We start from the raw sequence: 23,445 nt of genomic DNA, 5'->3' as shown, positions 1-23,445 counted from the left end.
TCTCCAACGGCAAAATTCCGTCACCGATGAGTTTCCACATACCCAGAAGGCAGATCGAGATCTCACATTTGTAAGCTTTGAGACTGATGCAACCCAAAGAAGGAGAACCTCATGAAAGTAGGGGGTCTGGCCGTAAGAGATGGGCACCACAACACGACCAAATAGAAGTGTCTCGTGCGGTAAAGCGCTCAAATTCTTCTATCTCTGCTCTACTGAGCTGATGTGATCGACCCGGATGGGTTCCTGTTGAATTTGAGGCACAAACATTTTGATCGAGGGCTTGAGAGGCTTAGGGCGACCGGTGGTCAACGAGAGAATATCGTCTCAGCTCCTGGCTATGAAGTATCTTCTGAGCGAAGAGATCCTTCTAGCAATTCAAGGTCGGGCTTCCACATCCTGTGACTGCTTTGTTCACTCCTGCGGACGACTCCGATTTCGCGGCAGACTGGCAATACTTCCCAACGTTCTACTCCAAAGAGAGACAAGTCAGCTATGATAAAAGGAAAAGCCGGAGGTGAGATACTCAAGGAATTGGGGGATGGAGGAGTTCCTACTGTGCTTCCCCTACAGAACACCACACAGCACCCGTCATCGAAGCCAGATTGCCAGATCCATGAGCCTGCACCTCCGGACCAGGAGACCTTGTGTATGCCGCTGTGTGGTTACACACGTAGTCGGTTAGCTTCTCGTCTTCCTCTACGCTTAGAGGAGGGCATCAAAATGAGACAGGTATGATTTACTCGGTTGTCTGTGCTTTACTGTCAGTACGTGTCTTAGCGAGGGGGCTGAGGATACTTTACAAATTTCGCCTGATCTCCCTGGTAATCGTACTTGCTCCAGAGGTCGATGCTGTACGCGGAGGCCGTGGCCGCTAGAGCGAGACTGGCGTAGAGGTTGGAAGAGAACTTCATTGTTACACTTGTCTCGTTCTGATTCAGATGCTATGACCCCACAGAACTCGAAGGTGGAAGAAATCAATGTTAAACTTGGATGATTCCGTGTAAGGGATTGGAGCAGGAGGAGCAGGATCACCCAGACAGAGGTGGGAAATATGCAAAAGGAAAAGAACGAGAACGAGGGACAATAATGAATTGACAAGGAGAAGGAGAAGTAGTTGATTCCTTTTTATACCGTACGTCTGAATCGGCATGCGACTGCTTGTCCCCCCTTTCAAACCCTTTACTCCTGCCTACTCTATTCTATCCTTTCGTATCCTGGGCCTGTGCCTGACCCTCCTCTCCGACTTCGTGCCACATTTTAATTCTTGCCCGTGGATGAAAATGACCGTACTGGAGCTCATGCTGTGTTGTAGAACAACCAAATACAAATTGACAAGGAGGGTTACCGAGAAAGCAAGCAAGCAAACAAACAAACAAGCACAACACCAGCAGAGCCCGTCAAACTACCTACCTAGGTACATACTAATGTAGAAGTGTGTACCCTTTTGTACGACGGCGGTCTCTGTAACCACACTTCAATGAAGTAAATACGAGTATGTGGAAGAGGGATGCAATGATGTTTACTCGGTACGCTTGAAACACTTCTTTTGGGATTCATTGATCTGACTTCTTCTTCTTTGTCTGTTTTGCTTTTTCAGCCTCATTGCTACCTCCTGCTGCTCTCCTCCGCATCTCCTCTACCAAGGCGTAATGTGCAATTGAGTTCAGACCCAACGTCAGATACTCCTCGCTAGACAGGCTGTTGGGAAGGCACAATCTCATAAAGCATACGCGCGCCTCGTCTCTTCAAATCATTCCCGTTCACGGGGCTGGTTTCCCTGTCGGTCTTTTCTTGATCACATCACGAGACCATCTGGAAACTCAAACTCCTATGCGGCGTATCCCATCTTCCTGCTCCACGCATTTCTTTTCGTATCCTCGTACATATTTAAGCGCTCAACCAGTCCAGAAACTCTGGTGTGAAATAGCTCACCACGATCCCCGCCCCGGCTCTCAAAATACCTTCGGTACTCTCAAAGGCCATGGTCTTGAGATCAAACACGCCGGCCTTGGCGCCCGCGTGAATCATGGCGTACTCTCCACTCACCTGGTACGCCGCGATGGGCATATCCTTTGCGATTTCCTTGGCGTCTGAGATGATATCGAGGTAGGACGAGGCGGGCTTCACCATAATGATATCGGCACCTTCTTGAATGTCTCGTGCGATGGCGCGACGAGCAAGTCCCCGACCACCGGGAGGCAGCTGGTAGCATTTGCGATCGCCAAAGCTCGGACACGATCCCGCTGCATCTCTGAATGGCCCGTACAAGCAACCCGAGAACTTGGCCGCGTAACTCATCAGGTTGACTTGATGCGACAGTCCGGACTCGATAAGCTTAAGCTTGATGGCACGAATGCGTCCGTCGTTCATATCCGAGGGAGCGACGCAATGTGCGCCGGCGTGAGCGTACGCCATTGCGACATCGGAAATACGTTCGACGCTCATGGCGTTGTTCAAGGAGCCATCATCCCGAAGAATCCCGCAGTGACCGTGAGAGGTGTACTCACAGAGACAAACGTCTGCAACCACAAACAATTGAGGAAAGTGTCGGCGAATGAGTTGAATGCCTTTGATGACAGGTCCTTCCGGGTCATCGGCAGCTGTGCCTAGAGCATCTTTTGCATCGGGAGCGAGAGGCACGCCGAAGAGAATGACAGAGCGTAAGCCCTTTTGCACAAGGGGTGCAAGGAAAGGGACCAGTTTATTAAGACCAAGGCGATTTTGGTTGGGGAGCGAAGGAATTGGAGTCACTTCGTCGGGGTTGTCGGTTATGAAGAGAGGGTAGATGAGCATTGACTAGAGTTGTGTTAGAGTAAAGACTTATCCTGCTGAGCAAGATAATGAGCACGAACCTTGGTCAACTGTCTCTCTGCTTGCCACGCTCTTGAAAGTGGATGGCTGTAGCCGGCATGAAGTTGACTTGAGATGTCGCCCGCAATGCTCACGCTGGTGGCGGCGGTGGAAGTGTATGAGCGAGCTTGGGATGGCCGGGAGATGGTAGACTGCGTGTCATTGTTACTGATGTTGCTGGCACCTGTCCGTGCGTTGGTTTGCGACGGGGAGTCGCGGAAGGCGATGTCCTGAACGAGGGAGGAGAAGGACATGGCGATGTGTGGGCGTCAATGGGGTGGTCGACGACGATGCGACTGGCTAGTTCTAGCAGTACAGAGAGGCGAGAATGATACAAAGACACAAGCTCTCAAAGCAAATTCCTCAAATCGAAGCCGACCGCGTTGTAGTTGCAGAGATGAGGCGTAACCTGCGTCGCAAGAGGTGGACAAGTCGGTCAGCCCGAATAAAATAAAAATGGATGCTTGCCGCTCGCCTTCTAGCTGCCGGCAAACTTTGTGGAGAAGGGCTGACAATTGGGAAATCGCCACGAACATCATTCGTCCAGCCCCTCGACGAGCCTCGGAATGTGGCCCGCAGCAAATGATACGATTCTACCTCGTATGGGGTACTTTAGATATATATTCATTTTCGAAGTGGGCATCGTATGCGAGTCTGATGAAGAGACATAGTCCCCTTGGCCCTCACACCTATATGAATGGCTTTACATCTGTGGTACATAGTAGTCTAAAGATGCTGCTGACCGGAACGCCGTCGCCATGCTCCGAAACCCGTTGTATTTACTTCTATAGTTGAATGTCATCGTTCAACAGTCGAACCTCTTCGCCAGGTTTAAAGGCAGGAAGCCCAATGTACGGGCAGCCATCGCATCGGAATGCATCTGACGGGAATCAGCGTATTAGAAGAGAACCAGATCGAGGACAACGAAGGGGTACTCACCTCCAAGACTGCAGTTTCCACAACTTCCAACTTTGCCCTGTACAGTAAAATCAACCTCGGCCAAATCGTCTGCTTGCAACTTCATCGTGTTCAATGCCTTGTCCGCATTCTCCCGTTTGGCTCGATCTTCGGCTTCCAATTTCTGTGCGAGCCCGCAAGTACAGTCTTTGCATGCTCGACGTCGCTTCGCCTTGGGCTGGCATTCAGTGGCTGAGACTAGTTAACTTGGTTGATCACCACTGGAGGTAACAATCAACTCACGAATTTTAATAGGCCTCTTCAAATCCTCGTCATCCAGCAACGTATCTTCGTCAATCAGTTCATCGTCTGACCCATCCAATCCGTCATCAAACCCCACACCCGCAGGCAGAGCGTCATCCGTGCTCTTTCGCTTGCCGTTGACTGGCAGTGACACGGAATCGCCATTCGTCGTGCTGCTAAGACCGCCAGCGGCCTGCGATGTCTTCTTTCTCCCGAACTTCAAAGGAACCGAATCCTGTGCGCTGTAGTCTGGCTTCACGAACCCCACTCCTGGCTGGAAAGAAAGACCAGCGAGGATGGTCTCGTTCTTCTCTGGACCATCCGCAGTCCCAAAAGTCCCGTCCTGGCTGCGCAAACGTCCGCCACTCTTCAATGCTTTGACCAGCAAAGCCAGCATATCCCGACTGATAAGATTTTGACTTTCGTGACGTGATCCATCTGCATCAGAGAGGATGGTGATAACATCATAAGTGGACTGAGGGAGCGACACGAGCCCGAGAGACAGCCTGTCCAACATCTGCAGGTCAGTGTGGGCGCGGTCGTGCATTTCTAACAGGCGGGTCAGGATTTCTTGATGCGACGAGAGCGACGGAGGCGAAAGGAGGAGGGTGCGGTGCGACGACTGCGGGGCTTTGGCGGAGGGCATGACGAAATCGTCGGAGGTGTCCATGAGAACGGAGGGCGACATTTCGACAGCAAGAGGGACGACAGTGGCAGAAGACAGGTAGTTGAAAGGCTGTAGCAATGGAGGAGGGCAAAAAGAAAGAATGAGTAAAGGCCAGGATTAGAAATCGAGCCTTGACCTTGCGCTAGAGGGGCAGTTGTGACGCTAAGCCCCAGGGCCCCTCAGGGCCTGCAGCATCCCGATACAAGCAGCTGGTCACTAGTATGGTTTCTCGGGTGTCATTTCCTCCAAGTCTATCGCTACCCACGTGGGAGGTTCTGTGAAGCTCGGTACCTGAATGCCTGAGGCAAGTTGAGCTGCAAAACTCCCTTGACATCTGCGAGAAGACCAACTGCTGCAAGATCTGGTTCTGCATGAAGCAGCCTTCCGCCACCGTCTCACGTGATCGAGTTGTCCCGGAAAACTCCGCCCTCACACCACTCCAACGGGAGAGAGGTACGTACCTAGCCGTGGATGTTGTCAGGGGCAGTCCATCGAGCCCACCGAGCCACCTCCCCAGTGCCTTGACGTCTGACTGAAACACCATGTGGAAACGGTGGCCGCTATCGGGGCCGATTTTGCGACATTTTGTGGTTTCTATCAGTTGACCTGAAGGCTCCAGTATTCTCTTGTACCTCGTCACACCTGTATCCACTTCGAACTGACTGAAGGCTGGGTGGCGCCCCTCATCACAGCGGCACGTGAGCAAATTCCTGGGTTCTTTGCACGTTGCTAGAAATTCCTGAGGAAATTACCGCGGGAGCATCTACCCAGCCTTGTGTGTTCTCCTGAACAACGGACATCTGAAATGAAAGGCCATGGCTGGGGGGGAATTTCTTCCAGAGGGCGACACACTAAGGCACCACCAAGTGGAGGCGGCAAAGGCCCAAACCCCGCGCTAAAAGAGCCCATTGGGAAAGGCGAAGGCTGAGGAATCCGGGGAAGGCGCCCTGACGATTGGAGCGAGGGGAAAGAAGGCGCCAGAAAGAGCAGGGAGGTCATGCGAGCAACGGGCCTGTCTGCAGTCTGTCTTCGCCAGCTGCTCCCCAATGCTCCCCAATACTCCCCAATCACAGCAAAGTCACCATCTAGAGCTTTCTAAGGTTCCACCCTGCTCCGGCTTCCATCTTTCCTCACTTGCCCTGACTTACCCTGACTTAATCACTGCTCCCCGAACCGAAAAGACAACCCTTTTTGCTGAGAAGTCAATCGTGACCTCTTTCACCTTCTTTCTCTTCCTCCCAGCTTCACCCTATCCTGCACTCGTATCGCCATCTGCTGCCAACCGTAAGCGAAGTGACCTGTGTGGTGAGTTTTATGTCCACTCTTGCCCAATCCATCAGTGATCAACGCGCAATGGGTGGTCCGAGCTTCTCTCTCTTTGACCTCACCTGCAGGGGTCGCGTGTCTTTCTTGTCCTTGTTGCCCAATTGCCCAAACCTCTTCTCCAACTTCATATAACTAACCTTCATTCTCACAATCAGCTGCACCAATCCATCACCACAGCCATCCTTCTATCACTTCGACCTGCTCAACTGTCTCTATCTCACCCGTCCTCGTCCTCCACTCCATTAGTAGGTGATCCCAAGTCTTCCGTGCTGCAGTCAATCTCGCTAACCTTTGATTGAAGTGACTCGAACCAACAAAGGAAATGACCGCAACCACAGTGCCATCGCCGATGGTTCTGCCCTCCCTGAAGATCGTCTCCCTCGCTACTTCGCCAAACATGGCCATGTTGACGCCGATCCCAAAGGTGTGAAGAAGCAAGGTGGTGGTAAGGGCAACTGGTACGAACCCCCCTCGCACGAACCTTCACTGCACTCCGACGCACTGACCTGTTGATAGGGGCCGTGAGGGCGATGAAGTCCACGACTACGACTACAAATTCACCAACGCTCGTCGCCGATCCAACTCCAGCACTCAAGTCCTAGGTGATTTCAAGACCAAGTTCGAAACCCTTGATACCGAGCCCGTCTTCGAGGAGGGGTTGCACGGACCTACCGACGAAGACATCGAAAAGGCCTCCACTCTGTCCAAGGAAGAGAGCACCGACTCTAGCACTCTGGGAGGGAGCCTCGATGATGAAGACAAGAAATTGTAATACTACAAAAAAGATACCTTTTCGAGATGATGATGATTCAACTGTCATCCTCGATATATGGCGCTCACGGAAGGTGCTTTGACTGAATGTATACTGTGACACCATGCAACAGGCTCTTGCTTCTGCGAGCGAGCCAATTGAAGTGAATGAATGAATGGCCTGGGACCGGGGATGGAGTGACACGATTCAAGCAAACTTGTATTAGCTTAGCCACAATCCAAATCCATCGCTGGGAATTGTGACAACAGACTCTCCTGACTGCTTGTTTAAAAGCTTCTTCTAGCATTCCGCGCAGTACAACTCACGTCGTTGTCGCTTTCAGCACTCTTGTAAAAATGCATCGCTCCTCGGTCGCTTGGCCTGTAATGGGCAACAGTGATGACGACGAGGCTCACAGGACATGTTTCTTAAATCGAGAATATCTGGAGGTCTCTCAAGCGGCCACGGATATACAGTTGACACTCAGGCAACCACAGGTGGCCTCTCACGCCCTGTAGTTGGTAGTGCAGCGAGTTGAACCAGGTGCCGGCTTCCGGAGACCCAGGACTGTTCACATCTCCGCCCAATCAGATCTTGAGGTTTTCTGCTCTTCTCTTCCTGGTACACCAGTCAGTCATCATACATTGTGAAGAGATCGATCCCGGTGCCACCGATTGGTAGGGAATTGGTACTTGTGAGGAGAGTCTCTCAGTACCCTGACTTAGAAATGTCCAGCATGACTGAAGGGGTGCCTTGAAGGATTTTGGGACGACTGGGCCTTGTTGAAGCACCTGGTAAATGAAGTAGGTGCCACAAGACCTCATGCATTCTCTCATGATTGCTCGGTATAACCATCTCGGGCACCGAGCCTCTAGCAACCCGACAAGCCCACTTCAGAAATAAATGGCACAGTCTAACACAGAGTGCGCCATAACACGGACATCCCCAAGCTCCGCATACCTATTTAGCTTCTCGATGCACTTGCCTGGTGCACTGCCTGTTCGTCGGAATACGCGTGTGTTGTCTCAAATGTAGCATGGAGACATGGTGGAAAGAAGCTGTGCAAAGTACTCTCTCCGTTTCTGAACAGGCAAAATGTGGAATGCAGTTGAAGCTGTTGAGGCATGCTCAAAACAAAAATGTTAGAACATTCATTGCGAAATTCTCTCCCGAGAAAAAGTGCTTGAAACTGAAAGGAACGGTAAAGCGAGAGACAGAAGCAAGCTTGGAGGGCATCTAAAAGCGGCGCGAAATCTCGGCATGAATCTTGGGTGAGAAAGCCTTCCAAAAGAGGGACTAAGGGGCTGCCGGTTTTATTTCACCTTGGCGAAAAACGAGCGAGTCTCCCGGGGTTTAGCACGGCAATAAACATTACGATGTTTCCTAGCCGTCATCAATAAACAACGGTTCAGCCGCTCTAATTCTTTCTTGCTTCCTTTACTTGAGCGTTCTGGTCTTCCGCGCAGGATGTTTTCCACAGACACTTCGCGGAGTCAGTCGCTGCGTCCCAAGAGAACACGTCAGGCAGCAGGCACAGACGACTCTCTCAAATTACCTCAGGCGAAACGAAAACGATCTGCCTTGCGACGAGACACCTTCGAACCCCTGACTGAATCGAGCATCGGTGATGGGGCAGGAAGAGAGGTGGTTGATGGCAAGAGCAATGGAACCGCAGTTCCAGCTGCGCCGACAAAAGAATTGACTTTGCGAGGAACCAAAAAGGCAGAAAAGCGCGCCGACCGAGCTACCAGCACCAATGCTGGCTTGACACTATCTAAGAACGACTTCTATACCGTCGCCCAGCTTCCTGCCCTCCCCGACCAGATACGAAATCGACCGACCATCCAATACTCCTGTGTCATTTCCCCCGAATACGGTTACGCGTTGGCATTGACACATACCGACGCCATTATTTGGCCCTACAATTCGACGGCATCAACGCCACAGTCTCGAGATGTCATCACCTTCAAACTGCCCTTCCCTCCCGCCTCCGTTGGCGAACCCCTACCACATGCAACGTTTACCGCAAAATCTGCGAACGGCGAGCCCGGAATCGTGGCAGTATCTGCAAAATGGGGCAAAGTGGTGTACTGGGAAACCTTGTCTCATGCTTCCTCTTTCATACCTGGGCAAGTTTCAAGTGTCCAGGGTTCAATCCCAGGAATGATGAGTGACGAGATTGTTGAAGAAATGGTCAATGCAGAGCCCTCGGGATTTATCCTTTCCCTCCGCCGTGGCCGCGTGGCTCACTTGACAATACGCGATCAAATGGGACGACCTGGGATTGGCGTGCAATTCTTGCGCAAGGACACAAATGCCATAGGGGGTATCTTTGGGAGCATCAGAAATGCCTTTGGTGCGGATCGACGGAGAGGAACACCTGTCGTCAAAGCTGGAGGCTCGAGCAAGGGGCAGCGCGATGTGGTCATCGTGACTGAGGATGCTGAGCTGGAATTCTGGAAAACGACTCTGGCTGCCGGCAACACTCTCAAGAACTCATTCAGCTTCAAGGACGAAATCCTGGATGCACTAAAATCAACACAACCTGATATAACGCAATGCAAGGTTCTGGACGTTGAGCTCTCGGTCGGACCGAGTACAGCCCTCAGCGCAGAAGACACCCATGTCGGGCCAATGATGGTACTTGTTGCCAGCTCGACGGAAGCGGAAACCAGATATCACATCATCGAGATGATTGTCAATCAAGGAGCGAAGGTCAAAGTGGTGCACCCTGTCACATGCTATTCTTCTTCGGCGTCAAAATCCAGCCACTGGAGGCCGCGACTGTGCGTGTCGAAATCCCAGCCCGTGGCGTTCATTATCTTTGAGACTGCAATTGTGCTGTTCTCGCTGGCCAGGATCCGAGAATCTCCATCCTCTCAGTTGCTGATGGAACGCCAAGCACTGCCTGAACCGTTTCAAGATTGCATCCGATTCCAAGAGTCCACTATCTATGAGGTTCTTGGCTTCGCGCTTGAAACGACGGAGAAACAGTCATCTATTGTTTTTGGAGTGCAGGGTTTTGGTATTGTGAAATTGACTTCCCATCTTCGCGACGATGAGGAAGTTGATGTTGATGAAGCTGAAGAACGAGGTCGAATAACGGCAAAGAGCAAAATAGAACAAGCCGTGTTCTTTGGTACCATCAAACAAAATCCTCTGGACCTCAAGCACGCCAACCAAACGTTCCCACCCGAGGAAATTCAAGCAGCCGCTCTGGAGATCAGCTTGGAGATATTATCTTCCTCGTCCAAACACCTCCCAAAGTCCGCGCCCTCGATTGACATGCAAATGCGGCTTCGCGCCAAAGCTCTTGACGATCTGGCCGAACATGTAATCAACCACTACCCTTCTGCGGTGTCTCGATTGACGCGTTTCGAGTTGCTACTGAACGCAGAAAAGCTCGCCGCTGCCCAAGCGATATGGAAGGTTCAGGAAGAGATCCAACGAAAATATCCCCAAGCCGATCGCGAGATGTCGTACTTGGATTTTACCCTTCGAGCCTTGCATGAATCTCGGCAAAAATACCCCGACCCTGAGAGAGGAGAGAAAGACCGGGTAAGACATTGGCTTGTGAACAGCGTTAAGAACGTCGGCCATCTTATGTCTGAGTTGGTGAGCTGCATCCCGGAACTTGAACCGATGGATGTAACAGACCCAAGAGTGGTTGCCGATTACTTCAAAGAAGCTATTGACCTCTGGATCGCATCATACTCCGCCGCCTTCAAATTCCGTGAGGACAATGCTCCTCTTTACGGACTCGGAGATGAGGTCTTCGAAAACGGAGTACTTGTGTCGGGGTTTCCTATCGAGCTCTCTCATCCTTGGACCTCAAGTCCGGAGCCGTTGCGGTTCGGCCAGCGCCTGATATATGACATTTGCAAGTTCTTGAACGAATGGTGGGATTTCGCGCACGGAAGAAACAAGAAGAAGAAAATGCCAACGGACCTAGACGGAAAGCCGCACGAGGCACCCAGCAGATTGGCCCTCCAGGAATTGGCCAGTCGTCTACCGACAGAACTCGAACTATTTTCGCGACTAGTGCGGGAGGAGGTCATTCAAACAAGATGCCATCTCAAAGCCGAAGAAAAGGATCCCGAAGCGTTGAAGGACGAGCTCAACAACCTCGAGGGTGAAGAGCAGGACAGACTGGGCCAGGCGATACAAGCTATTTCGTTGTTCAATATGCCTGGTGCGATCCAGCTAGCGGAAAAGTTGAAATATTACGGAGATCTTGTGACCCTGCATTTGAACTATTATAAGCAACTGGTGGCTGAAGCTCAAGCTGACCCAAGTCTTGTCGAGGATAATCAGCGCAAGCTCGAGGAGATGCAAGAGAAAGCCGAGTCTTACTATGGAAAGTTTGGCAAAGGATGGGCTTTCGCCGCTTTCAGTCAGATGCTCATCGACGGTGAATGTGGAAGTCTTCTGGTCAAGGGCCAAGAGGACACGGAGAAGGAAAAATTCCTCACGTGGTTCTTTCAGATCGCTCCGAAGGCTCACCAACATCTCGGCAAACTCAGCTGGATCCACGATGTGATTTCTTGCGACGATTACCACCGAGCTGCAAGGACACTCGAGGATGTGGCTGGCGAAGAGACCAGTAATGTTTGGAACAAAAAGACCGAGCTGGCACTCGGAAAGCTAGCCAGCCTGGCTGCAGAGGAAGATAGCGGCAAGCACAGAGATTTGAAAGCATACGATGATGCTCTCTCGATGATCGCCATTCAGGAGCAAGTCTATAGCCACGTCATGGCATCGGTTGGTGCAGCTCTCGATGAGAAAGCCGCGATCGATCTTGCTGGGGACACGTTTGCTTCTCGAATAGTGACGAAGAGCCCCGCCTTGAGAAGAGAGCTGAAGCAGCTCTTGAAGTCGCTGATACGCCAGACGCCCTTGAGCGCAGAAGAACTGGTCAGTCTGTTGACATTGATGGATCCGGTTGAATGGAGTGGACCTCCTGAAGAGGATCCTGAAGTCGAGGGCCAGGAGTTTATTCTCGCCCTGAATGTTGTGGATGAATCCCGCTTGCCCGCTCCAAAGAGGGATGATCTTCGAGCGCTTATCTGGAGAAGAGCGATGATTCGCGATGACTGGCTTGTTTTGAACGAGACCGGTGGGAAAGATGATCAACGAGTGGCCGAAGAGATGCAACAGTCCAGCCTATTCCGCATTCTGGAGCATACCTTCCTGTTGGAACAGGTCGAGGGAACTCCGATTCAGTTGTTCTCCCCCAGCGACCTTTTACGCCGTGAAGTGTTCCCTGTCAGCCTCCAGGATAGGCTGGCCGAAAACGAAGTGGAGGGTCTCCGAAAGGACATGGAAAAGGAACAAGCGAAGCTCAAGAGTTTTGTGGAGAAGGGACGATTGGAAGATCATTATGGTGGGCTGGTCACTTCTGCGCAAAGGATTGCGAGGGATATTCTGGATGAACAGGGCGAACAATTGGCGGACCAGGTCGTATAAGGGAAGCAGAAAGCAGAGTTGTGGTGTCTGATCACTAGGCAGAACCTAAGCAAGACACGTGCTGTGTTTCTTTTGTAGCACTACATGTAATGTTTGAGTGCCATCAAGGCGGCTACGGGCTGAATGGAGACAATGGGCGAGGACAACTTGCTACAACCGCCGCTCAAATGGCACAGATTTGGCGCACGTCCAACTTGGCGTTGCGACTTGCTTGAATATCACGCTGCCTCGTCGGCCTTTTTCTCTGCTATCTGTACATTCCTAATGGCTTGAATTTGTCTTTCCATGGCCCCCTCTTTGTTGGCACCCTGTCCTTGCCCAGTTGATCCAGAAGACGGCGATCTTGGAATAGGGTCCAGGTCTATATCGATCGGCGAAAAGCGTTGAAAAGGGTGGTTGAGCTTGCACCTGGAGAAAAAAATGGCTTGATCAAATGGTCAAAGGCTTGTCGTTGCTTCGTATAACTGAGGATTCCTCACTTTGGAAAAGAGGTCGTTTCCGGAAGATTCACTGAGTTTGTAGCATTGCATCATGGTCGACGTCAAAACCATCCGCATGGCTGGCATGGCTGGGCGTGTAGTCTGCAGAAATGGAATTGATCCAGGCGGCCAATCTCCTTCCGGCCTTTTGGATTAGGTCGTTGGTGACGGGGATGGCGCCGTCGTAGTAATTTCCGCCGAGGTCCTGGTTGTGCACGTCGTGAGCTAGTACGTAGGAACAGACGTAGCTGTTCGCCTCGCCGGCCCAGGACAGCGCACAATCTGCCGCGTCGTGCAGGCATTCTCCCTCCAGCGGCTCATCCCCGTTGTCGGAGAGTCTTTGCGCCCACAGCCACGCTGCGGCGAATTCGTCATCGCCGTGGCTCATGCCGGCGTACTTGTTCGGAATCAGCGTGTCCCATACACTGTGCAAGTTCGTGGGATGCCCGTCAAAGCGCACGATGTACTCGTTTCCCCCGCGGTCCTCGGCCTCAGTGTGCAAGGGTTGGTGCACGTCGCCGAAAAAGTGCATCATGAACCGCAGGCTCTGGCCGCGCAGGTAGTGCGGTAGCGATGCATCACCAACGCGGGAAGTGTGGTTGGCGATCGCGCTGACCACGCACCCTCCGTCCAAAGCGATGCAGTCCCGCGTCATGTTGATCCCGCACTGGCTGGGGGGCGAGTCCTGCGCGTCAATGTAGTGCCATCCCCGAGTGTACGCAAACTGTGGCATGTGTCGCACTTTATCTGGGAAAAGTGCTGCTTCTGAGATGTCTTGCCCGTTGAGCAGGTGGTTCGTCATCCGCACGGACTCGGGAGTGAAATATGTCGATGCGAGGTATGCAACCGTGCGGTGGCCTAGGGAGCCCCATGCGGCAGCTGGTTGTAAGAGGGGGAGGAGGGAGAGGATGAGGTAGGTGGTGGTAGTGGAATGCATTGTTCGTGGTATGGTCGGGGAAGGACGCAAAGGAAGGTGGAGGAGGTGATGGAAGGGAGGGAAGAGGGCGGAGAAGAAGAGAGGTTGAATGTGTTCTCGTCCTTGTTATTTGTACCTCGTTTGCTGTATTTCACTATATGGTACCTAGGTAGATATATGGGGTCATCAAGGCGGTCAAGTGACGATGTTGTCGTGGTCGTTGTCATGGGGAAGACGATGGGCCGGCCAGTTGGCTGACCACGAGGCTGGTGAGGCTGAATGTTGTGGGCCGCAGACTTGCGGGAAACCGTCACGCGTCGGTCCGCCCTCAACTGGCGCGTTGAGTGGATTCAGCCTTCCTCCTCCCCCGGACTTTCTCATATTGATTCCTCCTGCTTCACCCGGGATTCCTTCTTCGTCGCTTTCGAACTGGATCTTCACATTGATCTCTCTGCAGGTTGAGCTGACCTTCACTTGCACTTGCTGAACACTACAATGCTGTATTGGGGTCTCAGCGTGAAATGAAGTGAGCCTTCCGCCTTCTCACACTCGGCGATGCCTTCCACTCTTTATCTTTCTCCCTTGTTCAGCTATTTCATCCTCGTAACTGCAGGTACATCACGAACTCGTCCCTTACTGTTGTCTACTTGTGGTTCTTGACGTCGTTGAATTGTCTCTCCCAAGTATTCTACATCACCTCGACGAGCTCATCGCCAACCGCATCCACAACCACCCTCCTCTTCTGATTCCTTTGCTCAACGACAATTTTCCTCTCATCAAGATGGCGATCATCAAGAGGGTCCAAGTCAGCATCGTCAGCGGCGGCAAAGAGTTGCCAGAATATCGCCCTCTCAACGAGGATACTTGTGAAGGCATGGAGGATGCGTCTGATGATACTCAAGTGAAATACATCCAAGGCATCCCCGATGCGAATTTCATGATCAGGTATAGAGTCAAGAAGAACTTCCGTTTTGGAAGAGCCAATGCTGTGAATTTCAAGTGCTTCGTTGACGGGAAATACGTTCGGGGGCGAGTTTGCACGAAAGATATGTACCGAAAAGAAGGTGGTGTGTTCAATCGCACCTATGAGGGTCCCAGTGGACTATCCAATAGTGGCCAGCGAGTTCGTCACCTGTTTCGCTGGGCTAGCCTGGCCTCGAGTATGTCGGTCCTTAGCAAACCCGTGGTTATATACCCGTACTAATCCTAGCAGCTGATAAGCCCTGCGGGCAAGAAGACAGAGAAAAATACAAGGATCTCGGTACTATTAAAGTGGAGGTCTGGCGGGAGCAGGGCGGCTTCACTGCTCAGCCATCTCGTGTATGGAAAGGACTCAGTCAGAATCAAGTTCCCGAGAAAGCCATCAAAGGCGAAGCAATTGATCTCAGAACCTGGTAGGGAATACCGCAATGGCCGAGGCAAATGGTAATTTTCAACAGTCTCGACACTCGTCGACCGAGCGAAGAGTCGAGCAAGTGGAACGGTGCCAACGTCGATGACAAGCCCTATGCAGTCTTCATTTTCAAATACCGAGGCAACGGTACGACTATCACATTGAGATAGCAGACGGAACTGATTTTAGCAGACTCGTTGAAAGCTCTTGGCATCCTCGAAAGACCTCAAACGCCACAGCCATTGGAGGAGAGAGATATCGAGACCCTCTCTCCAGACGAGCTCAAAGAAATGGCTCGAAGATACAAGGTTTGCCAGATGAAAGCGAACGATTACAGCAGGTTACTCACTCCAGCCTCCAGGCAGAACAAGAAGCAAAGAGAATCAAGATCAAAAAGGAGAATGCGGAGATCAACCTTGCCCAGCTTGCTGATCTAAAGAGAGAGAGGAAAGATGTAGGCGATGACGAGGATGAGGTCGAATTTCTCAGCGAGCAGCCGGTGAAGAGAGTCTGCAGCATTGGACCTGTCATTGATGATTCGGAATAGATCAGCGTCTTCGTGGATGATCGCAACCAGCTGCATTGGGATAGGACATGCTGCCAGCTTTGGAAAAAGCAGATAAGTGGTGTTAACGAAGTACAGGGGCGGAGCTGGGACGAAACTTCAGCCAAAGCAGTCACATGAAGATCATGGAATCGTGTGGTGAGAAGGGAAGGAAGGCGTCTGACTCTCCGCGGGACTTGTTCAATGCATGATTCGGGCTGGCTTCAAACAAATGAAATGGTTCAGTCTCAATTAATTCCACTGACCTCCCTCGCTGGCTTTCTTCACTTTTCCACCATGCAAATGTTCACCCCGTGGATTTTCCTTTCATATATATCTTTTCATATCCGGCCTTCCCTTCCTGCCACCGTCTCCAAAAGGCAGATCTAGTAGCTGGTCGTCAGGACGAGTCGAGGTCAAGTAAAGGGGAAAAGGCGCAAGGCGTACAGACGTACTTACGTAGGTGCGGCAACGTGCCCTGCGCCGAGCTCACAGGAGGAACATACCTAGGTATATTGTGTTGATCAACGACGAGGGCGAGGAGTCGGTGTGTTTGTATTGTCGTCCCCGTTGGCACAGGGGAACCATTGCGAGAGGGAGCCATGGGACCAGGAGGACGTATCTAGGTATGTAAGAAGCAGACAAAAGCGGAAATTATAGCAGAGCGTGGTACATGTTGAAGAGAAGAGACGAATGCTTTATGTTCATTGACTCAGCTAAGCTATGATCGCACGGTTCTCGCCAGCATGCGGCCGAACCAAGCCACGTCGTCCCAGACACCGCGGGGTCTTGTTTCTGGAGGCGGTTCTACTGAGTCGTCGAACCGTACTGTAGGACCACCGGCAGGGTGGTCGGCGGGGTCTTTCGCTGGCGGAGGAGCATTAGAAGGAGCAGCAGGGTCGGGTTGTGTCTTCGAGGCCGGCTTTGCAGCAGCTTCAAGGTCGACTGAATAGTCATCTTCCAACCTGAGAAAAACATCCACGAGCCCGTCCATCCATCTCCCCAGTTTATACCCGCTGATGGATTTCCGGAGTTCCTCCTCGTCCTCGTCGTCATCGCTGTCGAACTGAGCCTCGAAGTCCAACATGCCATAAGGATCGCCGGTGTCGTCCAGTTCATCGGCGAAATCGGCGTCCATCTGTGCCGCGATCTCCGCTTGGGTCTGCTCGTCCGCCCAATCTGGCCCGGGCGTGTCCATTTCTATCATGGGAGTTGTGGCGGGCACGGGGGTCATGGCCAAGGAGCGCTTGCTGCGTCTCTGAAAGCTGCTTCGTCGGCTGAGATTTGCGGTTGGTGTCGCTCGTCCGGATCTTAGAGACATGGATGGTCGTTCATCGATTGGTGTTGCTAACGAGGTGGAAGAGTCGCGCTTGAATATCCATGATTGGCCCTTTGATTCCCGCGAGCCTTCGGTTAATGTGAGCCCCGTCTGGATGAACCACGAGGAATCGGATTTGTGGAGGGATCGGCCTGAATACTCTGTGGGATTATGCGTCTGTTGTGGTGAGAGGTTTGTCAGGGTAGAGAGACGAGAGATGGATTTGTGGCCGAGCCCTTCACTCGTCAGCGCTCCGGAAGGCGGAGCGACGCCGCTAACGCTCGTCGTCGTCGTCCCCTCAGCGGTGAGAGGTAGAGGGGCTTGAATCGTCACAAAGGATCGGTTCTTCTTTTTCTGGTTCTGGTTCAGGCGCGTCCGGGAACTGGCGCGTGACTGCGCCCGCGACGGTGCGGCGGATCCGCTCCTCGACAAGATACCACCCGGGGAAGGCAAGCTAGCGACGTGGGAGATGGAGGCGGAGGTGTGTAGCTCCGAGGTTTCGGGGTTGAAGTAGGCAGCGTAGTCGGCCGGGTCGATTGGGTATTTAGGTGTTAGGGGAGCCAAGGACAGGTGTTGGAGGTTTGGGTGCGAACGGCGGTGCGGGCCTGGCGCAAAGGACGAGGAGCGACTCAATGGCGAGGAAGGGGACTGTGAAGGCATTTTATAGTCAATATTAATATCTTTGGTATATGTTGACAAAGGGCAAGGTGCGATTGGAGAAGAAGGAGAAGGACGAGGTGAAGGTGGTGAGGGTTGCTTGTGTGTCGGGATACAAAGCGGGAGAGGACGTGTTGGGAGACAGACTTCCATAGGGTCCTTTTCCCTTCCTTGTGACTTGGGATGAGACTCTTCAGGGGAGTCGGAGTGTGAGGCTCTTATGGTGGGTGGCCGGCAGAAGACGGTCAGGAGACAGCGTGGTGTTCCAGGTTCGTGGGACTGGTGACTGGGAGGAGAGAAGCAGATGATGTCGTCTTCGGTGTTGGTGGTGTGAAGGTTTCTGGTGGTTTGGAGACCGAGGCATGTGCTTCTTAACTAGTCTGTCCAATCACAAGCTTTGATTTGGGTATACTTGGTATATAATCCAGGCCGATATTCTCCTTGCGGAAGTGGTTCATTCGGTGTATTGCCCTGTCCCTTTTCCTCGTAGACCTGGAATGATATATTATCATTATTCATGGTCTCTTGAGCTTGCGGATGGCGTAGGCTAGGCCATGCAATATGACACATGAAAGCACCTTTGCTAACATCTATTACTGCTCCGCCGTCTTGACTTCTCCCTTGTTCACCACAAACGCCTCCAACGTGGCAATCGCCGACCAGAGTCGGTTTTGCGCCTCCGGGAAAACCAACGATCTGGGCCCATAGATGACCTCGTCGCTAACTTCCTCCGGATGCCGCGGGAGACAGTGCATGAACTTCCAATCCTCCGCTGCCCCTCCTCTGCGGGCCATCTCTTCCGTCACTTGATAGCCCTCGAATGCCGTCAGACGTTTCTGCTTCTCAGACTCTTGGCCCATGGAGATCCACGTATCGGTGACTATGATGTTTGCGTTCTTGACTGCTTCTTCTGGGGAAGTTGTTTCAAAAAGCGTCCCGGGTCCCGCAGCCTCAATTTCTTCTTTGATGTTTGAGGGAATCTTGTAGCCCTGGGGTGAGGCCACCGCCATTTCGATTCCCAGTTTCCTGGCCCCGATGCACATGTCATATAATACATTGTTGGCGTCTCCTACCCACGCGATCTTCAACCCTTTTAATTTCTCCGCCGGCGTGGAAAAAGTCTGTGTCAGAGTCGCAAAATCGGCGATGATTTGCATGGGATGATATGTATCACATAGCGCATTGATCACTGGCACCGAGCTGTCCTTTGCGAGATTTGCAATGTCTGCGTGCGGACCGACTCGCGCCACAATCCCTGCAACCATGCTCGATATCACCACCGCACTATCGTAGAGCGACTCGTTCACACCGAGTTGTATATCCTCCTTGCCAAGGAACATGGGATGCCCGCCCATCGCCACCACGGCTCCCTCTGTTGAGATTCGGGTGCGGGTCGAGCGTTTGGAGAAGAGCATTGCGATGGTCCGGTTGGAGAGTGCGGTGCGCTTGGGCCATGTCGATTGAAGGGCGGTAGATTTGTAGGTCGTTGCGTTATTCACGAGGGTGCTTAACTCGGTCGGTGTGAGCTCGGATATGGACAGGAAGTGTCGGGGACTGGGCTTTGTAGAGGTAGACAGCGAACGGCCACATTGGCGCAGGGAGGGTAGGAAGGGCCGCAGAGCTGCCATGACGTCGGGAGTTCAATGCTGGCACTGTGGAAGGGTACCTAGGTAGGATACATTTCCAGCAATGCTAAGTTTGCGAAGACTCCGCGGGAACAAGGCTTTGTTTGACTTCTAAAGTAAAATTTTCTTTTTGCGAGTCACACTCTCGAGAGAAAAACATTGCAGCATCGGCGGCGTCGTGCTCCGCAGTCTGAGGCTTTTGGTTCGTCGATCTCCCGTGAGGGGGAAATACTAGGTAGAGTTCACCCAACGAGGATAATACATTGAGTACTACTATTATTATATTCTCCCTTTCCATCTGAGCAATATGGCAAATCCTCTGTTATATAAGCCAATCCTCCTGCTGGATGGCGGGCTGGGCACGACGCTCGAGGATGCACACGGTATAAGATTCTCGTCTACAACCCCACTATGGTCATCTCATCTTCTGGTCGACGGCGTTGAGACCCTCAAAACGGTCCAGCGCGATTTTGCAGAAGCTGGAGCAGACATTATCCTTACTGCCACCTATCAAGCGAGCTTTCATGGCTTCAAGAATACTCGAACTACAAACGAAGACGGCATTGAACGGGAAGACGCAAAGAGATATATGCTCTCCGCGGTTAGGATTGCTCGAGAAGCGTTCAATGGACGACCAGGCCTGGTGGCCTTGAGCTTGGGTGCATACGGTGCTACGATGGTTCCTAGCACCGAATACACCGGAGAATACCCTGACATGACTGAGGACGATCTTCTCAGCTTCCACCTCGAACGGATCTTGACCTTTGTGGATAGCCAAGAGTGGAAGGATGTTGATCTGGTCGCAATCGAGACTTTGCCGAGGATCGACGAAGTAAGAGCAGCCAGGAGAGTGATGCAGAGAGTGCGCGACAAAGAATATTGGATCTCGTGTGTTTTCCCTCATAGTCGTGAGGAATTGCCTGACGGGACTGGCGTGGAAGAGCTAGTCAGGACCGTGCTGGAAGGAGAGCGAAGTCCATACGCAATCGGAATCAATTGTACAAAGGTTTCCAAGGTTGCCAGTTTGATTAAGAGATTCGAAGCAGCCGCAGATATGCATGGTCTTGACCTTCCACGACTGGTCATCTATCCCGACGGCGCTGGCGAGAAGGTGTACGATACCAAGTTGCAGCAGTGGGTAGGCGATGACGAGGGCCAACTGCGGTGGGATCAGCAAGTATACAGCATTGTCAAGGAGGTGAAGGACAGAGGTAAATGGAAAGGGATCCTTGTGGGTGGATGCTGCAAGACCAGACCGGGCCACATCAAGAAGTTGGCTACGAGACTGCAGGAGTTGAGATAGAAGATGGTGGTGAGAAGTCGGGAGACTTTCCACCTGCGTTTCCGCCCCGCGCAGCATACATTGTAAAACCCTTAGGGACCCTTAGGGACTATTACTGTAGGGACTATAGCTAGTAGTAGTGGCCCGTGGGTGACTAGCCTGTTCCTTGCAAATCGCGGAGCGTCAAACAATGTCATGCCGAGTTTCACCTTTCGTGCTCGTCACCACTTTCGTCGCCTCTCACCACTTCAATCACCATCCTTGTTCTCCTCCCTATCCATGAGTTGAATCGCCTCCAGGAGCAGCTCGCCGCTTGCTCATCATGGCCTCACCGCAGACCTCGCCGCCCCCCTCTGAACGAACCCCTCTCCTCGGTGATGCTGAAGATAACTCTCGAGCAAGTTACTCTGACCAGCCCAATGGCGACGTAAACCCTCCATCGCCCGAGTCGTTGGAGTCTCCGAAACCCAAAAAGCAGCCGAGATGGCCTAGCATCATTGCTTTGACCATTCTATGCCTGGTGGTTGTAGCAGTATGCTTTGGTCTCACTCTGCCATCTACAATCAAAGAATATGGGAAAGAAGCCGTCGTCTTCGAGCCCACCAGGCTTTCCATCGATTCCTTTACCTCTCTCGGCATTCGCGCTAGGGTTCAAGGAGACTTTTATATGGATGCTTCAAGAGTCCGCAACAAGGCAACAAGGGATCTCGGCAAATTTGGGACCTGGCTGGCCAAAGAAGTCAAGACTGGAGAATCAGAGGTCAATGTCTATCTGCCCGAGTACGACAATGTCCTGTTAGGGACAGTCACCATCCCTCCAGTCCGCGTCAACATCCGAAATCGCCAATATAACCATCTCGACTTCTTTGCTGATCTGGAGCCGGGCGATCTTGACGGGGTCCGACGAGTTGCTAAAGATTTCATGGATCGAAAGCTGGATGAAATCACTGTCGATGCCATTGCAAGTGTCTCTTTACAAAGCGGATTGATCGAGTTGGGCAAACAAACCATTTCGCAAACCCTGCAATTCAGGGGTCAGGATGTGCCAACGCTTCCGAACTTTGATATTCAACAACTCCGATTTGCCGAGTATGGCATGCCTGGGCATCCTGAGGGCGTCAAGGCTATGGCCATGGTTTCTGTCTTTAATCGATATCCCGTCAAGTTCGATGTACCATCGTTGGCGTTTGACGTTCTTCTCCCGGACTGCTCAGACAATTACCTTCTATTCGGAACAACCAAGACAGAAGTCATCCATATCCTTCCAAAGCAAAACATTAGCGCAAGTGTCATTGGCCTGGTCAAGCAGTTGCCTACATCTCTGACGTCTGTATGTCCCGGCTCCAAATCCTCCCCCTTGGACAGCCTGGTGGCCGACTATCTCGCTGGCCGGGATACCACTGTCTATATCCGTGGTGGGCAACAAGACGAGAACACTCCAGATTGGATAGGAAAGCTGTTGCAGGATACCCTGGTCCCATTCTCGCTTCCGGGTCATCCTTTTGACAATCTCATCAAGAATTTCTCTTTGGCAGATGTTCACTTTGCTCTGCCAGATCCCATGACAGATTCACGGCCGGAGATATCAGCGGTCGTCAAAGTTTTGGTCGGACTCCCTGCCGAAATGAACGTCAACTTGGATGTTGATAAGGTCAGAGCCGACTCTGATGTCTACTACCAAGGGGAGCTCCTCGGCAACCTTGACCTCTCCAAATGGCAAGCGGCGAATGCGACGAAGGTGGATGACGACCTTTTGGTCCAGTCCATTGTCAAGGATGCGCCGCTTGAGATCAAAAACCAGACGCTGTTCTCCAAGGTAGTCCAGGCGCTCATATTCGGAAAAGGGGCTTCGCTCTCAGTGCAAGCAACCGTTGACGTCAACACTCATACAGCCTTGGGAGAATTTGTGGTCCGAAGGATACCAGCAAAGGGCCAAATCTTCATCAAGCCCCTACGCGCTGGAGATTTTCAAATGCCGGAAATAAAGGGTATGGAAGTCGTTGACTCGTCGGAAACCTCATTAACTCTGCAGGCAAGGGTTAATGTGACGAATCCCACCGACTATTCGGCCACGATTCCGTACTGCAATGTCAGTATCTGGGCCAACGATACCCGCGTCGGTTATGCATGGGCATATTCACAACATGTCGTGCCCGGTTCCAACGACCTTACGGCGAATGCTTCATGGGAAGTTGGTAAAATTGGAAGAGAATGGCTTTCTCAATATATCTCGGGATATAATACGAGTCTCACCATCAAGAGCCATGCTGGCTCTATACCGAATTTTCCTGATCCCGGCGTGGAAATGACAGTTCCGGCTCCACATATGGTGTCGCATCCTCTGAGAGAAGCAACAGTACGTCGCTTAACATTTCCGAAATTTGGCTGACGGGAGCAGATGCATATTTTTTCTTCGACCGCAACCTTCATTTTGGTTTCACCACTTGCCTTTTACGTCACCAGCATCGCAGCCTCTGCCTTTTACAACGACTCAGAGGTTGGAACGATCGAATGGAATTACCCGTTTGCGATTGAGCCTGGAGAGAATCTAACGCCAAGACTACCCGTCGAATGGGGTGGTAACGCACTGGGCACAATCCGGGATGCGCTCGGGGGCACCCTGAAATTGGACGCAAAGGCGGATGTCGGCGTGAGGATAGGTAAGTTTCAGGAAAACGTATGGTATGAAGGAAAGGGGTTGGGAGCGAAGATTAGATTATAGCTTTGATACACCTGGTACGTCAGGCTCGGAAGTCAAGGGATATCAGCTGATTGTTGATAGATACATCTCAATGCGATTTAGATTGCTTCTGTAATTGTGCCCGTGGCGTTTTCTCGCACGAAAGGGACACCAGGTGCCATGATCCTGGCCAGTCTCGACCCTAGCGAGAATTTTCTGTGGCTTCGGCCCAAGCTCGGCACCTCGCGGATACTCTACCGGTCACGTGAAGGCTCTGCCATTGAGGTATAA

The 23,445-nt window shown here is 52.1% G+C and overlaps 10 protein-coding genes across 10 annotated transcripts; 5 read left to right on the top strand and 5 right to left on the bottom strand.

Annotated features, from left to right (window-relative positions):
* Positions 1 to 1,887: 1,887 nt before the first annotated feature.
* Positions 1,888 to 3,104, bottom strand: Z520_03633 (uncharacterized protein; the record flags this gene model as incomplete). Its single annotated transcript, XM_016774143.1, has 2 exons — positions 1,888 to 2,796; positions 2,853 to 3,104. The coding sequence occupies 2 exons, from the start codon at positions 3,102 to 3,104 to the stop codon at positions 1,888 to 1,890; spliced, it is 1,161 nt and encodes a 386-aa protein (XP_016635089.1).
* A 531-nt stretch (positions 3,105 to 3,635) lies between these two features.
* Z520_03632 (uncharacterized protein) lies at positions 3,636 to 4,738 on the bottom strand (the record flags this gene model as incomplete). The annotated part of the gene is made up of 3 exons (XM_016774142.1): positions 3,636 to 3,730; positions 3,790 to 3,999; positions 4,051 to 4,738. The coding sequence occupies 3 exons, from the start codon at positions 4,736 to 4,738 to the stop codon at positions 3,636 to 3,638; spliced, it is 993 nt and encodes a 330-aa protein (XP_016635088.1).
* A 1,332-nt stretch (positions 4,739 to 6,070) lies between these two features.
* Positions 6,071 to 6,815, top strand: Z520_03631 (uncharacterized protein; the record flags this gene model as incomplete). The annotated part of the gene is made up of 3 exons (XM_016774141.1): positions 6,071 to 6,113; positions 6,345 to 6,501; positions 6,560 to 6,815. 3 exons carry the CDS (start codon positions 6,071 to 6,073, stop codon positions 6,813 to 6,815), a joined length of 456 nt encoding a protein of 151 aa, XP_016635087.1.
* Positions 6,816 to 8,261: 1,446 nt separating this feature from the next.
* Z520_03630 (uncharacterized protein) lies at positions 8,262 to 12,260 on the top strand (the record flags this gene model as incomplete). Its single annotated transcript, XM_016774140.1, has 1 exon — positions 8,262 to 12,260. The coding sequence occupies one exon, from the start codon at positions 8,262 to 8,264 to the stop codon at positions 12,258 to 12,260; it is 3,999 nt and encodes a 1,332-aa protein (XP_016635086.1).
* A 507-nt stretch (positions 12,261 to 12,767) lies between these two features.
* Z520_03629 (uncharacterized protein) lies at positions 12,768 to 13,676 on the bottom strand (the record flags this gene model as incomplete). Its single annotated transcript, XM_016774139.1, has 1 exon — positions 12,768 to 13,676. One exon carries the CDS (start codon positions 13,674 to 13,676, stop codon positions 12,768 to 12,770), a length of 909 nt encoding a protein of 302 aa, XP_016635085.1.
* Positions 13,677 to 14,436: 760 nt separating this feature from the next.
* Positions 14,437 to 15,595, top strand: Z520_03628 (uncharacterized protein; the record flags this gene model as incomplete). The annotated part of the gene is made up of 5 exons (XM_016774138.1): positions 14,437 to 14,815; positions 14,869 to 15,049; positions 15,095 to 15,195; positions 15,241 to 15,356; positions 15,410 to 15,595. 5 exons carry the CDS (start codon positions 14,437 to 14,439, stop codon positions 15,593 to 15,595), a joined length of 963 nt encoding a protein of 320 aa, XP_016635084.1.
* A 718-nt stretch (positions 15,596 to 16,313) lies between these two features.
* On the bottom strand, positions 16,314 to 17,570 carry Z520_03627 (uncharacterized protein; the record flags this gene model as incomplete). The annotated part of the gene is made up of 1 exon (XM_016774137.1): positions 16,314 to 17,570. One exon carries the CDS (start codon positions 17,568 to 17,570, stop codon positions 16,314 to 16,316), a length of 1,257 nt encoding a protein of 418 aa, XP_016635083.1.
* A 590-nt stretch (positions 17,571 to 18,160) lies between these two features.
* Z520_03626 (ornithine carbamoyltransferase, mitochondrial) lies at positions 18,161 to 19,195 on the bottom strand (the record flags this gene model as incomplete). Its single annotated transcript, XM_016774136.1, has 1 exon — positions 18,161 to 19,195. The coding sequence occupies one exon, from the start codon at positions 19,193 to 19,195 to the stop codon at positions 18,161 to 18,163; it is 1,035 nt and encodes a 344-aa protein (XP_016635082.1).
* Positions 19,196 to 19,499: 304 nt separating this feature from the next.
* Z520_03625 (uncharacterized protein) lies at positions 19,500 to 20,495 on the top strand (the record flags this gene model as incomplete). Its single annotated transcript, XM_016774135.1, has 1 exon — positions 19,500 to 20,495. The coding sequence occupies one exon, from the start codon at positions 19,500 to 19,502 to the stop codon at positions 20,493 to 20,495; it is 996 nt and encodes a 331-aa protein (XP_016635081.1).
* Positions 20,496 to 20,796: 301 nt separating this feature from the next.
* On the top strand, positions 20,797 to 23,445 carry Z520_03624 (uncharacterized protein; the record flags this gene model as incomplete). Its single annotated transcript, XM_016774134.1, has 3 exons — positions 20,797 to 22,830; positions 22,873 to 23,134; positions 23,330 to 23,445. The coding sequence occupies 3 exons, from the start codon at positions 20,797 to 20,799 to the stop codon at positions 23,443 to 23,445; spliced, it is 2,412 nt and encodes an 803-aa protein (XP_016635080.1).

This window comes from Fonsecaea multimorphosa (assembly GCF_000836435.1).
Source record: "Fonsecaea multimorphosa CBS 102226 unplaced genomic scaffold supercont1.5, whole genome shotgun sequence".
In the NCBI taxonomy this organism is placed as follows: domain Eukaryota; kingdom Fungi; phylum Ascomycota; class Eurotiomycetes; order Chaetothyriales; family Herpotrichiellaceae; genus Fonsecaea; species Fonsecaea multimorphosa.
Note: the sequence above shows the minus strand (reverse complement) of the source record. Positions and strands in the feature narration are given on the sequence as shown.